At 41.1% G+C, this 15710-nt stretch overlaps 1 protein-coding gene across 1 annotated transcript; it reads right to left on the bottom strand.

The window, feature by feature from the left end:
• Window positions 1–220: 220 nt before the first annotated feature.
• On the bottom strand, window positions 221–14575 carry LOC149288432 (tenascin-N-like). The gene is made up of 16 exons (XM_089491637.1): window positions 14233–14575; window positions 11840–12772; window positions 10617–10898; window positions 8890–9153; window positions 8364–8549; window positions 7192–7281; window positions 6802–7065; window positions 5937–6067; window positions 5291–5423; window positions 4540–4670; window positions 4161–4293; window positions 3490–3641; window positions 3113–3209; window positions 2693–2857; window positions 2215–2378; window positions 221–316 (listed from the first exon to the last, which is right to left on the bottom strand). The coding sequence occupies exons 1-16, from the start codon at window positions 14573–14575 to the stop codon at window positions 221–223; spliced, it is 3564 nt and encodes a 1187-aa protein (XP_089347763.1).
• Between the last annotated feature and the right edge of the window lie 1135 nt (window positions 14576–15710).

Here is a 15710-nt window from a genome sequence, read left to right on the forward strand (position 1 = left end):
TAATTAGCTTAGTTCTGTTCTTTGGATCGATTTGGGATAATACATTTACAGATGGGTTTCTGAGTCTCAATATCACTCTTATCACTGACCGGGTGATTAGCCGAGTCCTCATTCTTTGGTTGACTTGTTTCGCAGAAATTCAAGACAACAAAAAATTCTTTATTGGCTGTTATCCATTGGATATCGCAAATCGTATCATTTTCTCCACCCTGAACACTTTCTAGTTGTTGCTTTCCGCTAATGCAACAGGGCGTATCTTCATCTCAATAAAAGGAATGGAGTATTCATGACCCTTCCATGTCTCCCAGTTCACTCCCTAAAAATCAGAAGACATTGGTAACATTGTCAGTCAGTACAACTTTAAACCCATCCACTGTAAGTTAACACAAAATTGGTGCTCTCTTCATAAGATGAAATTTGAAAATCGTATAAAATCACGTTAAAAATAACTGCAAAATGAGTTTGGGGAAGAAGATGTTGCTTTTGATAAGTTCACCTGCAAAACAGATTTATCTAAGTGTAATTGTGTTTGTGAAAGCAGCATCTCCATTTAGAAACCCAGATTACGGCTGTCAAAAGAAGTCCATGTGTATTCATAGATTTAATACAGCGAGTGCAATGGTTCACTTTTCAATGGTTTTTAAAGTAACCGGAGTATATTATGTTAATAGATTTGGAGTGGGACCAAAAATAGCAGTGAAATTATGTAAATGCTTTAATTTGCCATCAATCTTCTATCCAGCAGCCAGAGATAAGCAGAACAGCGTCTCTCTCCCACTGTTCAGACCCAATCAGACGTCCATTACAAGGCACCTATATTAACTGATCTATGGTTGTACTCAACCATTGCCGTCTCTTTTTAACCCCTTAATGACAAAGCCTGTACATGTACGGGCTCAAAATGCATTGTTTTCAATGGGTTTAGGGACCGCCCATTGTCCTTAAGGGGTTAATCTCACATTGTCAAACTATTTAAATCCCATATTGAAAAGGCATGCATCATGTTTGTTGGATTTCTTTAGAGCTGCAGGCAGAGTCAGGGATATGATTTCTTTTTTGCATATGAGTTCTATGATGCTCAAAAATGACTTGCTGGGTGTTGTGAGAGTTGGAATCCACAGTAGCTAATGTGCCAGAGGAGGACTTTTGTTATGCCGGGAGTAGACACTAAAGAAGATGGACACTTTGCAACAAAGTAAAGTTTGTGTTTGTTGCTTTTCGCTACAACTGTTGGATTTGCTTAGTAAGTGTTGAAAATGGGCAGTGAGGGCCCTTTTTTCATGGAGCAGTAACTTAAGTCTCTATATATATTATGAGAAACACGTCCTGGTAAGCTGTAGTCCTCAGATAATCATAGTATTGTTTTGTCCCTTCTGTTTGGGTTCAACAATAAATAGAAAACTATGTTTCGGTATTAGAAGGTTTGGGACGCTTTAATTGGTATGACTTGCAGGATTGCAGGAGGGTTGGCGTGATTTGTCAGATTTGGGTCACCATCAGTAGCTTATGCGCAATGTCACACGCGGCTACATTTGTTTGGAATAAGATGCAACTAGATATTTTAGACACCATTACATCCCTGACTGGATCCCTTTTATCCTCCTTCAAAGTACTTTCTCCTTATGATTTTTTTTGTGTGATGGGCAGAATTGGACTGTGTTCACTTATGAGTTTTTTTGCAAATGTATAATGTGGAATCAGGGGCAGTCAGGGGAGACCGGAAGTTACCTGGGTCACCTGAACCAGGAACATCCCAGCGCTCACCCTGTAAATGTCCACAATGTATAGAAGTTCTTATGGCACCTAACTGGACTCAACAGAAGCCTCTACAATACATGAGAAACATGCGCAAGTGGTATATGCCTACACTAGTACTCTACAAAGTGCCATTTTCCTGAGGACAAACTCTGAATATATGTCATATATTATTTATGACATCATATCTAAGTGTCCTAAACCGAGGTAGTCAGAAAAGAGATGACTAAAACCAGATACCCACATCAAATAGTAAATAGTGACACGTAAGTATGGACTGGTGTGAAAGTAAATATTTGTCTGGGTTTTGGTGGGTGGTTACAGAAGTCAAGAGCTCCCCTCCTGACCTCTTTTCCTGTAATATCACCTCGTTCCCAACCTCAAAATAATAAATTAGAGCTGGAACCTTTAGTTGTATCGTAGGCAAATATTTAGTTGTTTTACTTAATTTCTTTATACCTGACTGTGATTGTTGTCTCCATATTGACCATTGGGGTTGGCAAGGTGGCAATTCTTGTACCAGAAGGCTCCTCGATGTGAAAGGGCACAGTTGGTTAGAGCAAGGTCATTATCCCTGTCCCAGGTAGTGAACTTCAGTCCATTGTGGTACACAAGAGCATCCCCTGTACAACGAGAGGAAAAAGAGTAAACACAACAAAACAATGGCAAACAATTGTATTGGCTTCTGTTTTATAATATTTCTAGTCCATGAGGACAGCAAGCAAAATAAAATACATGTATGCCAACATGGCTTGTCTAAAAACAACCACTTACCCACTTTTAAATAGGCTCCCTTATTTGCTTATGCCCACTACTTTATACACAGCTTTATACATAGCACAGCAAATGCTATTCAAAAAATGAATGTCCAAACTGTAATGATTAAGGGTGAACGACATTGTACAGGTGTCCATAGACAGATTTAGAGAGGTAGTACCTGCAGTGCCAGAGTAGTCGCTGACGGTAAGCTTGTACTTGTCTCTGGAAGAACCTACATAGAATGTGCGGTACACGGCATATGCTGACTCGTCACCGGTCCGGAGGTCCACACGTAACTCATAGGGCACTGAGGAGGACGTCAGTAGATGAATCCATTCAAGGCCTTCAAAAAACACAGAAATAAACTAAGAGTCGCTGCTCAAACTCTACCTCAGCTCATAGGTTTTTAGAGATGTCTACTTGTTGAAATGCTTGTTACCCACTTTAATGCTGAAAACTAGTGCATAACACTATGACAAATTAGCATTATTTTTCTTTGCACAAACTCTGCCCCCGAAACATTAACTTCTTCAGAGTTCAAGGGTGTAACATGGACACATGAGAAGTCTCCACTAAACAAACAACTAGTAGCCCGTACCAAGCCAGAACTCATCGCTGGGGTCTCCAAATCCCTCCACATAAGTTCTCCATTTCTGGTAGAAGTCGAGATTCCCATTGCTTCGTCTTTGAAAGACCTGCGACAGAAAAATAGACAGTTTAAGCATTTTACAGCATATGCTTTGGGACATTAAGCTTCTCCTACATATCCGTCACATTCTCCCAACGATAGAAGTGTCTTAATGATCTTTGTAAAGTTTGTGAAGGTTTCTTTCTTCATACTCAGTATTATTTGTATTTAAACACTATCAAGCACATCAATTTAATAGTATGGGTAATAGTTTTATTGTTTTATAGCAGGTTTTTTAGGTGTACTAAACGGAAAAATTGGGGAGGAAAACGGGACCTTATACTCACAGTCCATCCTCCTCCATCAGTCTCTTGGTCACAGTATACTCTGATACTTTTTCCCTTGTCTCCAGCGGGGTAGATTGTGTATACCCCACTTTCAGGGTTCCCACTAAGACGCACCTGAGCACAATTCACAGGGTGGGTGATGACAACAGTCACTGACAAATGAAAAAGAATATAAGTGAGTAATAGGAAAAACTATAACATAAATTAGGTGGGGAAAACAAGGCAAAGAGAGTTGTATGAGGTTATTGGCGTTGTTTAGGCACAGTAAAGTAATTTCATATTATAAAAAGGTACACTACAAATAAGCGTGAGATACAATCCAACCATCTGAATCTCAGTGTGTACTAGATAGACATGGAAAATTCTGGAAATCTAGGAAGCAGAATATCCTTCTGGGAATTATCTTTAAATATAATAAGGTAAACCTTGACAAACTACTGTTGGAAGGTATCATGCTAAGTAACTGACAGCATGGCATTTTGGGGAAAGACTATTCTTCTTCTCCCCCCTCATTGTCTGATAAGTGGTAAGAGGTGTAAATACCCCAGTGGTGACTTCACTATAAAGCCACAACCCTTTGCTTCTGGTAGCACCTATAAAAATGTTCCTTCAAGACGAACAGAGTGGCCAATGGAGAATCCTGCCCTGGGAGCCAAGACCCAAGTGCTTACAAGTACTGAAGAAGGTAACGGCTTGTCTGCTCCGACGGTCTCCCTTATAAGCCACCAGGTACACAGTATATTTTATTCCTTTCTTCAAACCCGTCAGCAGGTAGCTTGTACTGGTTTCATCCAACTTGATCTCCTGTCAGAGGTATTTAAAGTGGATTATTTAAACACAACGTAACGCAATGTTCTTAGTAAGAGGATCTATGGTCTATCAAACCTATCACATTGCAATCACAGAATGCTGGAGATACCCAGCTGTTCTATGGACAGCAAGCATTCCAAGCCAACTTCTACGGGAGGAAAAAACTTTATCCTATGTTAATTCCTAGGGCTGACATCTGGCGACAGCAAAGTAACACATTGGGAGTTCTCTCTACTTTACCTGACTGTTTCCATCAGAATCCACATAGGTCAGTATATAGCCATCAATCTGTGCAGTGGGAGGAGTCCAGGTGAGGGAAGCTTCTGATTGGGTTATCTGAGAGGACTGTAGATTTGTCGGTGGGTCAATACCTAAAAGTGAATTAAAAGGTTATTATATTTTACCAAATCCCCAATGGTTTTGATTGAGTTTCCAGGTTCAGCAGCTAGTAACCGACTTGTGAATTTAATCTTGTGATCCAATTCCACCGGGACACAGATAAGGTCGTAGAAATTATATTTCAAAGGCATTTCTTATCTTGAAAATGATTTCACTTTAACCTTCAACTCTGGAGATCTTACATTCAAAGCGGTTTTAGTTTTTGCTTTCATTTCTTTTCATTTCTGAAACGGGAATGACTTTTACACCAGCCTGATGATCTAGTCACTTTATTACCAGGGGATGAATCAGATTAAATGTAGCTGTGCATGAATTATCAGTGGCATCATACACCTAGTTACATAAAACAGTAAGTAGGGTCATAACCAACAGGCAAAAACTAAAACCGCTTTGAATGTAAGATCTCCAGAGTTGAAGGTTAAAGTGAAATCATTTTCAAGATAAGAAATGCCTTTGAAATATAATTTCTGTATTAAAAGTCCGGATTACTATTTAAAGGGCACCCTTTTCTCAATGTATTTAAGGGGCATATTCTGTTTAATGATGCTGCGTGGAAGTTGAGTAAGACATCCATGATGTTCTTAATCCTTACCAGTGTAGAAGAAGGTACTTGCTTGTTTGCTTCTCTGACCTCCTTTGTAAGCCACCAGGTACACGGTATATTTTAATCCTAGCTTCAAGTCTCTTAGTAGGAAGCTCTTGCTTGCAGAATCTAACTGGACTTCCTGCCACAGACAGTTTAATTTTGTTTAAAAAAATGAAATCGTTAAATAATAAATTATTGAGCAGTAAAAAGCCATTTCGACTAAATTGAAGCCAGCAAACCCAATTCATAATTGTGTGTAGGTCGAAAAAATAATTGCAGCCGAATAATAAATGCCAGTTGTGCAAATTGAGAAAAAAAAAATCACAAATGATTTAATCAAAAATCATATCTCATTTTAGAGAGCCTTTTTTTTAATTGCTTTGTTCACTACTTTCCTGTAGAGTTTTGGAATTTTATACAAGATTTAAACCTGTTTTAATATAGTCAATAAGCAGGAGAGCTTCTGCTGTTATTGTCAACAATGAGATTTCACAACCAGCTTTGATAAAGAAGACAAGAACAAAATTAGACCTGGCAGTTTTCCCACATTAATTCCCAGCGCTGTCATTCGGAGATAGCAAAACACATCAAGTTTCCGTTTTTTTGGTAAATAATAAATCACCCGCAAAGAAATTCCTTAACTCTGAGATACCTGACGATTGCCGTTGGAATCCTCATAATATAATATATATCCATCTATCTGCGCAATAGGTGGAGTCCAGGTGAGCGAGAACTCGGATTCCGTGACTTCAGAGGACTGTAGATCTTTAGGCGCGTCAATATCTTAAATATGCAGACAATACACATGTAATACAAGGAAATTCAAACCATTCGTTAATACTCAAGAGCAGGGTAGGATACCAGCTTTACTACACCCATATGCATGGTTAAATGTCTCTCTGCCGTATTAAACTATATTTATATGCAACCTGGAAAAATATCTAGAAAAGTTATAAAGATTAAGATTGCATCATCTTCGTATCCCAATAGAAAAAAAGTATTAAAATATATTGTTCTTTCTGTAAAAACGGCAAACCTCTTAGGCGAGTCCTACACTATACAATTCACCTCGCTGCTGTGCGCTAAAGGTAAAAATCTCTTTTTTACCTTTAGCTCACAGCAGCGAGGTGAATTGTATAGTGTAGGACTCGCCTAAGAAGTTTGCTGTGACGTGGCAGGCGAGCTTCCATTTTAATGGCCATTGGAGTAGACCTAAAAACCTCCATTTGTCTATATAAGCACAGGTGTTTGGGATAGTGCGCAGGTAACTATTTTTCGGTGTTTGTTCTATGTATTTTGGGCTGGTGAATACTATAGCCGTTGCTGCCGTGCAAGAATGATGGGAGTTTGAGCGCAGGGCTTTCTTTTGTATGTTTATGATACCAAATGTATCCGCTCTTCTTCAGATACAGCGGGGACAGAGAAAATTGGGCCCAGGTATTATCCTCTCGGCTGCCAGTCCTGCCTGGCCACCTCTCAGAAGCTTAAAGCAGGAGAGATTTGGTATAATGTCTCACCTGTGGTCGCTGTAACACTTGCTCTCTTGCTTCTCTTGCCGTCCTTCTCGGCCCAGAGCTGGAAGGTGTATTCCATGCCAGGGATCAAGCCACTCAAAAAAGTAGAAACCTTCCCTTTATCCACAGACACCTCTTCGGTGGCTCCATCAATGGATCTATAGCTTAGAATGTACTTATCGATCTCAGCTTGGCTGGGTTCCCAGGTCAGTCTGACTGTTTCCTCGCCCACTTCTGTGGTCCTTAAGTTTTTGGGCCCATCAATTCCTGGAGGAAAATGCTATTTTATTGACCTCCTTGTAGATTTTATATCAATGATATCATTTGATTATCAATGTAATTAAAGACACACATTTACTTTTCACGAGTTAATTCAATGTATCTTCTTTATACCTGTGACACCAATAACCGTTGAGGATTTCCCTTCGGCAGCCCCTCTGACAGCTCTCACGCTAATGTCATACGCGGTGCTAGGCCTCAGACCTGGCAGAAGAAAAGAAGTGTTATCAATTAAAGGACAGGGTTCCTACAACAGAGACTTGGTCCCCACTAGGGGAAACTAGCCCACGGCCCATTATCATTAATGACGGCCCTAAATATAATTCCTTTAAAATATGGAAGAGGTTAAACTCTGGCGAGGTTCACTCTTGCATTTAAAAATGTAATGATTATTTAACAATTTTAATGGCTGTGTCTCCATTTTTACCTTGTAGGCCAAGCATGCAGTGCAAACTTATACAAGATGTTGGAAGCAATTTGCTAACATATGGCTTCAGTTTACGCAAGTTAAGCAACAAAGTATTTACCAATTACATGACCCTGGTAACCTACAGAAGCCATGAAATATGGTTTATGACAAAAGACATGAGAGAAGAAAGAGTTCTGAGTTCATTCAATCAAAATGTGTTTTACATAATATGTTTTTATTTGCAAGTTTTGCAAATTTAACTCAAAAATCATAGTTGTACGTTATGAGAAAGAATTGGATTGTATTCAGTTTTCCTATGCGCCTTACAAGTGAAATTACTTGCAAATGTGTTGCTTTTAATAAATCAGCCTACCCGAACACCATTCATTTCTTTAGGACTGGATGGACCCATACGGGCTCCAACCCAAACTTGGCCAAACTTTTTGGGAGCAGTACACACCTCAACAATACCAGCTCCCTTCAGAAATTGGTTCTCATGGCATTCCTTCATTAAACGTGCAGATATTTGTCTATCTAGAAGGATTTAGTTCAGACCAAGCCAGGCCAAGCTCCTATGGCCTTCTAACTGAGAGCTTGACAGATCCCGGTAAAAATAAACTATGTTAGTGAAGGCACAAGAAAGACCTTTGGTTGTTTATTTCTGTTTACTATATGAGATCTCACTAAATAAATAGCTTATTGTACCAGCGCCTGAATGTGAGAATAAGGGGTAAGATCCAACAGCTGGAAAAGGTGAAAAAAAACATAGCAGTGAACCTCTAGAAGAACACAAAGAAAAAACAATAGCAAGATTTTTGAGGCAAAGAGAGAACATTTCTATTACTTTTAGTATTCTATCTCCGTTTTGGGAACTCACCTGTGATAATGTGCCTGCTTTTGGCGTCGCTGCTCTGGGAAACCTTTACCACTGTCTCAGCTCCATCTGGTTGAGCAGCATATGCCAATTTAAAATAATCCACTTTAAAGAGAGGGTTTTCCCACTCCACCTCTAAAGAATCTTCTGTTTCTTCTGTCACCCACAAAGTCTCCAAGGATATGGTATCTGCAAACCAAACATACTTTGTCTTGCGTAAATGCGTAGAATAAATACGAACAATTCTTCCCAAAAGCTCAGATATCACTGAAGTATTTCTATGTAGCTACACTAAGTAAGTCGATCTAGGCACTAACCAAACCCAGCCACAATATTCCCAGACCATCACCTTCACTTATAATGGCTTAATGTTAAATTTTTTTTATTATAAATGTGTTTTTAGGAAGTGTGAAATTAATATTTAAGGATGACTGTGATGTAAATTCAATATTTGAATTATATATATAATATTTTTAGGTTTACGGGCATTTACGGTTCTCTAAAGGTTCCTGTAGATGCCAGCTCTCACCAGTTCTGGCTTGAAGCTCCGCTGGTTCACCGGTCACTCCGTTCTTTATTTGGTACATCAGGATTCTGTACAAAGTGCCAGGAATGAGACTTAGTATCTGATAAGCGTCTTGGCTTTCAGACACCTGGATCTGCTTTTTCAACGTTTCATCACCAAAAGGATAATACGTCAACAGATAATAGTCAACATCCATCAAAAGGTCCCATGCAATATTTAGTGAGTCTTCAGTGGAACTGACCAGACGTAGATTCTGAACAGCCATCACTAAAAAAAAAGAAAAATATAAGTGAACCACGCAATGAGGGGACATATATAACAAAATGTATATAATTGCTTTGAGGTATGGTCAGCGAAGTCATTTAGTCAGGTCCTCAAAGTCTTTCCTGTGCGGCTTGTAAAAGCTGTCCCGTTTGATGTGAGCGCTGGTATTTGTTGGTTAGGAATGTGTAACTGTTTTTGTTGCCAGCTATGTTCCTGACCCAGTGTCAAGCAGAAAGTTTACAAGTTTCTGGATTCCTTCTCACTTTTACACCACTCGTGAAATGCCGATGTCCCCTCTTCTGCTCTAGTTTATAGCGCGCAGCTCCCTTTCATGCTAGTTAGGCTTTGAGGCCACATTAAAGTTTGTTTATAGGCATATACCGTATTGGCTCGAATATAGGCCGCACTTTTTCCCCCCACTTTAAGTCTTTAAAGTGGGGGTGCGGCCTATATTCGGGGTCTAGCGCCCGACGCCCGGGACATGCAGTCCCGGGCGCCGGGCAGGCAGCAGGGTTAGGATACAGATCCCCCGCAGCGGTGCAGGGGACCTGCATCCTACTCTCCGATACGCTCAGACAGCCTCCCCTGCCAGCACTTTCCACAGGGGGGGGTGCCGGCACGGGAGATTGTCTAAGCGCATCGTGCGGACGGTCACCAGCTGCGGCGATGTGCGTAAACAACCTCCGCTGGCGGCACGTCGAATTCCCACGGGGGGAGTCCCGGCAAGGGAGCTTGTTAAAGCACATCGTGCAGATGTCCCGGCAGCGGAGGTTGTTTACCCGCATCGCCGCAGCCGGTGACCGTCCGCACGATGCGTTTTACCTCTGCCCCCAAGACTTACCAGAGCAGACTACTGGGTGTCTTGCGGGGCCGGCGGGTGACATCTGCACAATACGCGTATACAACTTCCGGTGCCGGAACATCCGCTGAAGTTGTATACGCATATTGCGTAGATGTCCCCCGCCGGCCCCGCAAGACACCCGGGAGTCTGCTCTGGTAAGTCGGGGGGGGGGGGGGCAGAGTGGCAGCATATCTCGGGGGGGGGACAGCGGCAGCATACCTCGGGGGGGGACAGTGGCAGCATACCTCGGGGGGGGACAGTGGCAGCATATCTCGGGCAGGGAGGACAGTGGTAGCATATCTCGGGGGGGGGAGACAGAGTGGCAGCATGTTTTTTTTGGTGCTTTTTTAAAGAAAAAAACTTTTTCTTTAAAAAAGCACCAAACTTTTAGGGTGCGGCCTATATACGGGGGCGGCCTATATCCGAGCCAATACGGTAATATCCTGACATATCTTTGAAAGCAGGAGAACACTAACTGTACACATAAACATTTCTTAGGTCCTACGTATCTGTATAAGTAACTTATATCACAGATGAGCCATACGACTTTAGGTATCGGTAACTTAAAAATAAAGTTAACCCCCATTTTGCCAAATCAGAATCTTGTTGTTACAATGCTACTCACATTGGGTACAGCCTTCACCATAGAAGCCCTCGTCACAGAAGCACTGGCCACCATCGCAGCGCCCATTGTCCCCACAGCTAATAGCGCAGTCCTTTTCTCTGCACGTTGGACCGCTGTATCCCAATGCGCACTGGCAGGCACCATTGACACATGCTCCATGTTCTCCACAGTCAGGAACACAGCTTCTCCGAGAACAGTCTCCTCCTTCCCAGCCTTTGTCACATTGGCAGCTCCCAGTATCCACCTGGTACTTACCATTCCCACTGCAAAGACCAGCAATCTCTGAAAGACACATGAAACAGGAGTGAAGGCCATCCACAACTTGGGTGTCTATAAGTTTAAATTGTTACGTGATGTAGTATATGTTATGTTCTGTTTACCCATTATACAGTGCCGTAGCATATGATGGTGCTATATGTTACTGTTAGACCTGTTTCATTAATGCCAAATAGACCTTGGTGAATTGCCCTGTGATATGGACATCAAGTCTAACATATCAGACACATGTTTACTATTTTCATAGTCTAGTCCGGGAGGAGGAGAACATGTGTTGAACAGGACCAAAGTAAGCGTGTTTTCCGCCAGGTATTTACGATAATGTTTGGCTGCACATATTTCTACTCATAAAGCGATCTGGCAGAATTTGTAATTATCACATCAATATTGTGCAATCATATTAATCAAACCCTCCAAAAACGTAGATTACACTTTGGATAATTTTAGCACAATACATGTTTATGATTACTGTATGCTAGAGAATTTAATGAATAATTCCAAATATTGCTCCACGAAGTATTTAATAACTAGCAAAATGTTTGATCTGAACGTAAACATTTACTTTGCGTGTCAATGTCCTATAGGGCACAGACATTTAACCTTTTCACATGGAGGACAATGTGCCATGAAAAGCCACAAACTGAAGGTGTGGCCCCTAATAAATTATGATGCAATACAATAAATTCCATGAGGGGGGGGTTACACAAAAGATTAAAATGGCCTGAGATCTACCGGGTGGGCATTATACATCTAGGTTATCACTCGATTCCAACTAAAGAACCATATATAAAGCAGACCCTTATCCTGATAGGTCCCTGAACAAAATACAAATAGTAAATACCATTATTTTGATGTCACACTGTCATATGGTTTTTACAGCTAAAAATGTTTATGACTGAAGGTTGAGGCTGTGTGAAAGGCCAATGACTTTGTAGACCAGTTCTCACCTATGGCACAGCTGATTCCCATGAAGCCCTCGTTGCAAACACAGACCCCATCAACACAGCGGCCATTGGGAGCGCAGTCGACAGCGCACTTCTTTTCTCTGCAGTCAAGACCGGTGTATCCTTCTGAACACTGGCAAACCCCATCGACGCATTTCCCATACTCGCCGCAGTCGACGGGGCATTTCTTCTTTCTGCACGCCGGGCCCGTGTAACCGTCTACACACTTGCAGGTGCCGTCCACACATGTACCGAATTCACCGCAGTCAAAAGGACATTTCTTCTTTCTACAGGTCGGGCCCGTGTACCCCTCTGCACACCTGCACGTGCCGTCCACGCATTTACCAAACCGGCCACATTCTGGGACGCACAGTTTCTCGTTGCAGGCTGAGCCGGTGTACCCCTCTGCACACCTACAGGTGCCGTCCACGCATTTACCAAACCGGCCACATTCTGGGACGCACAGTTTCTCGTTGCAGGCTGAGCCGGTGTACCCCTCTGCACACCTACAGGTGCCGTCCACGCATTTACCAAACCGGCCACATTCTGGGACGCACAGTTTCTCGTTGCAGGCTGGGCCGGTGTACCCCTCTGCACACCTACAGGTGCCGTCCACGCATTTACCAAACTGGCCACATTCTGGGACGCACAGTTTCTCGTTGCAGGCTGAGCCGGCGTACCCCTCTGCACACCTACAGGTGCCGTCCACGCATTTACCAAACGGGCCACATTCTGGGATGCACAGTTTCTCTCTGCAGTCTGAGCCAGCGTACCCCTCTGCACACTGACAAACCCCGTCAACGCATGCACCGTTTCCTGCACAGTTGCCTGGGCAGCTTTTGGTAGCGCAATCCGGTCCTTCCCAGCCATCATCGCACTGACATCTATTTAATTCTGGAATAAATCTCCCACGTCCATTACAGGTGTTGCATTGTGCTGAGATAGGAAAAACAGATAAAACATAAAAAAAATCAAATTAGATGGACTGACTAAACTGTGAGAAAAATATACATTACAATATTTGGCTAAAGGCATCATAATAGGTAGGAACTTTCTTGGTATACATGCCCCTCCAATTTACACTGCATAGCCAGGCAAAGACGGCTTACTGAACCTTCTCTTCCTATCTATGCTCAATGGAACAAAGCGCCATCATGTGGTTCATTTAGTTATTACAGCAGCATATTATTCCCTGCCTCTCGGGGAGCCAAGTCCATAATATTATGTTAAAAGTAATGAAAGGTTACTAGGTGTTACAATAAATAAATAATAAATTTTGGTGCTTTGTGTGAGCGACCCTATGAGGAATCATCCTGCACCAAAAGGGTTAACACTGAGCTGAATATGGTAACCAAACCATTTAGAAGTGTAGGAACTGTAGCTGATCCGGGTGTCGCTGTCCACTTTGTATAACAACAATTGCTCCATTTATCCCATTTCAAAGCACAAACCTGCATCCATTAAATATATTATTAATTGCCATTTTTTGTTGTTAAATCATGCTAGTTCGTTTTTAATGGAGCCAGACACAGTTTAGTACGTGTGCATCATTTCTGCCGTGAAGAATGAAAAAAACATGCTGTGGAAAAAAAATTCTCTCTCCTTTATAATAATAGTCATACCTTGGGTATTAGAGCTCTAGTTAAGCCCTGGTATTCAAAAGCTGAACAGATCTCTCCATGACAGCGAGTGTCACCCTCCAGGCCACCAACATATATATATAGCATACTCTATTATACTCTATACATATATACTACATAGCAAATTACAAATAATGCATCCATACAATACTCTCCCTTGGCACACTTATGTGTCTCAAAGATCAGAGCAGAAACTATTTGTGTCACTGTCCCTGCCGTACAGAAAGTAAGGATACCAGACAGAAGAACAAACACTTATAAATTCAATTCTGTAACGAAATACATTGTGCTTCCTTTAACGCCTTTACGAAGATAAATACATAAATGTCAATAAGTCACATAAATGTCAAAACATGTCTTGGTATAAAGAGCCGTAAATGTGTTTATATATTAGATTTTTAAAATATAACATATTAATCTCTTGCTCTCCCCTGCTTTAAGCCACACTTCAAGCTATACTCTCTAAAACAAAAAGTGCCCCTCTGTTGGCCGTTCCAAATCTTGGGAAGAATGCTTATCCTGGAGTGACTACTTAGGCCATAATTTGCAGCATATGTATACATTTCACACATTGCTGACCAGCAGTATCTTGGATGAAGAAGTAATTGATTCAGAAAATGTATGGGTTCCACACAACGCGGGATAGCAGTTTACGTGAGCCTCCTGGAAATATAAGAACTCTAAAACATCCTACTTGCATTTATGAAATATAACAACACATGTATAGCGGGATAAGATATAATATATAAGATGTACCTGCAGCCCCGCAGCATCCTTGACATTGTTCCTTAAACTCTTTCATCTCGGTTTCTAGAACTGCCAGTCTGGACAGAAGAGCTTGAATTAGTCCATCTTTTTCACAGTCTGACGCAGGGCTCTTGAGATTTATATGATGCCTGAAGACCAGTTTATGATCGTCTGACTCCAATGTTTGTAGTTGTTCATTCTCTTCCCCGGGGACGCTGTACACATGGGTGATGGTGAGTGCTTTTTCACTGCTACAGCTTTTTGTTTCAGTACCTTTGAGGGCTGCGGCAGAAATCAAGAGGTGGCAGGGGCAGAAGAGGAGGAACTTCACGAGAAGTCCCATGAAAGTCATGGTGTCCATCAAAGCCAGCAGATCCTTGATAATTATAACAATAACAAAAAAGCAATGTTAGTATTCTATCATATATAATACAGAATGTGATTGTCCAACTGAAAAAATATGAAGCCAGACAATGTTATCATCAACTTTCAATATGGCCAAATGAGATCCCTAAATTAAGATGTATACAGACAGATCTTTCTGCAGCAGTAGTTCCATAACTTGACTCTGGGTTGCATTTTCGAGAGGGAATTTTAATGCTTACTTTGCCAAAGCCTACCCTCCAGGACAAAAGTTGCTGGTTAGCCCACGTCCAAGTGTTATTTTATACCAGTATTTTATAAAATCTCTCGGGGAAAAAACCTCCTGTTGATTAATATGTTCTTTAACAATGAAGAATTATCTTCTTCTTGTAGATGATTCTAAACATTGCCAGATGTTGAAAGGCAGGTGATAACTAAATGTTTGATGTATACAAGCTACCCAATTTCTCTTCTGTATTCAGTTCCGTAAACATATATGTATAGCATATAGCATGTATAGCATGTATATAGTATCACACAGAGATACAACTACCTGTTATATACCATCTATTATCACTGGTATAGGGTAAACAGTTACTGTTTCAAAATGCATGATGGTCCATGATGATCATTCATAATTCTTCCTTAGGTATCTATCTATCTATCTATCTATCTATCTATCTATCTATCTATCTATCTATCTATCTCACCTCTCTAAAGTCTTGTGATGATCAGTATGAAGTCCCATGCTGACCCTAAGTAACACTTGCACCATTTCTTAGTACATACTGGTGTATAATATGTATCGGAGATATACCAGAGATAGCTTGGGGTAAGTAAATATCACGGTAATTCTAGCCCATCACCAACTGGAGTTCCAGATGTTGAATATCTCACAAGTATACTCTAGGGGGAAACATGCTGATACCTGCACATAATTTTAATTCTGAGTACTAGAAGGCAAGTAATATGTTATTTCCAGCACTGTGGTCCACAAGGCAATAAGGCAATTATTTTCCAGCAAGAATATTAAAAAAAATATATCACTCCCCTGACATCATTTAACAAAAAATATAGGTTACATATTAGGAAACAAGTTGCAATATATATATATATATATATAT

Source organism: Sceloporus occidentalis, unplaced genomic scaffold (genome assembly GCF_023333645.1).
Source record: "Sceloporus occidentalis isolate IW3139 unplaced genomic scaffold, rSceOcc1.0.p SCAF_51, whole genome shotgun sequence".
Lineage (NCBI taxonomy): Eukaryota > Metazoa > Chordata > Lepidosauria > Squamata > Phrynosomatidae > Sceloporus > Sceloporus occidentalis.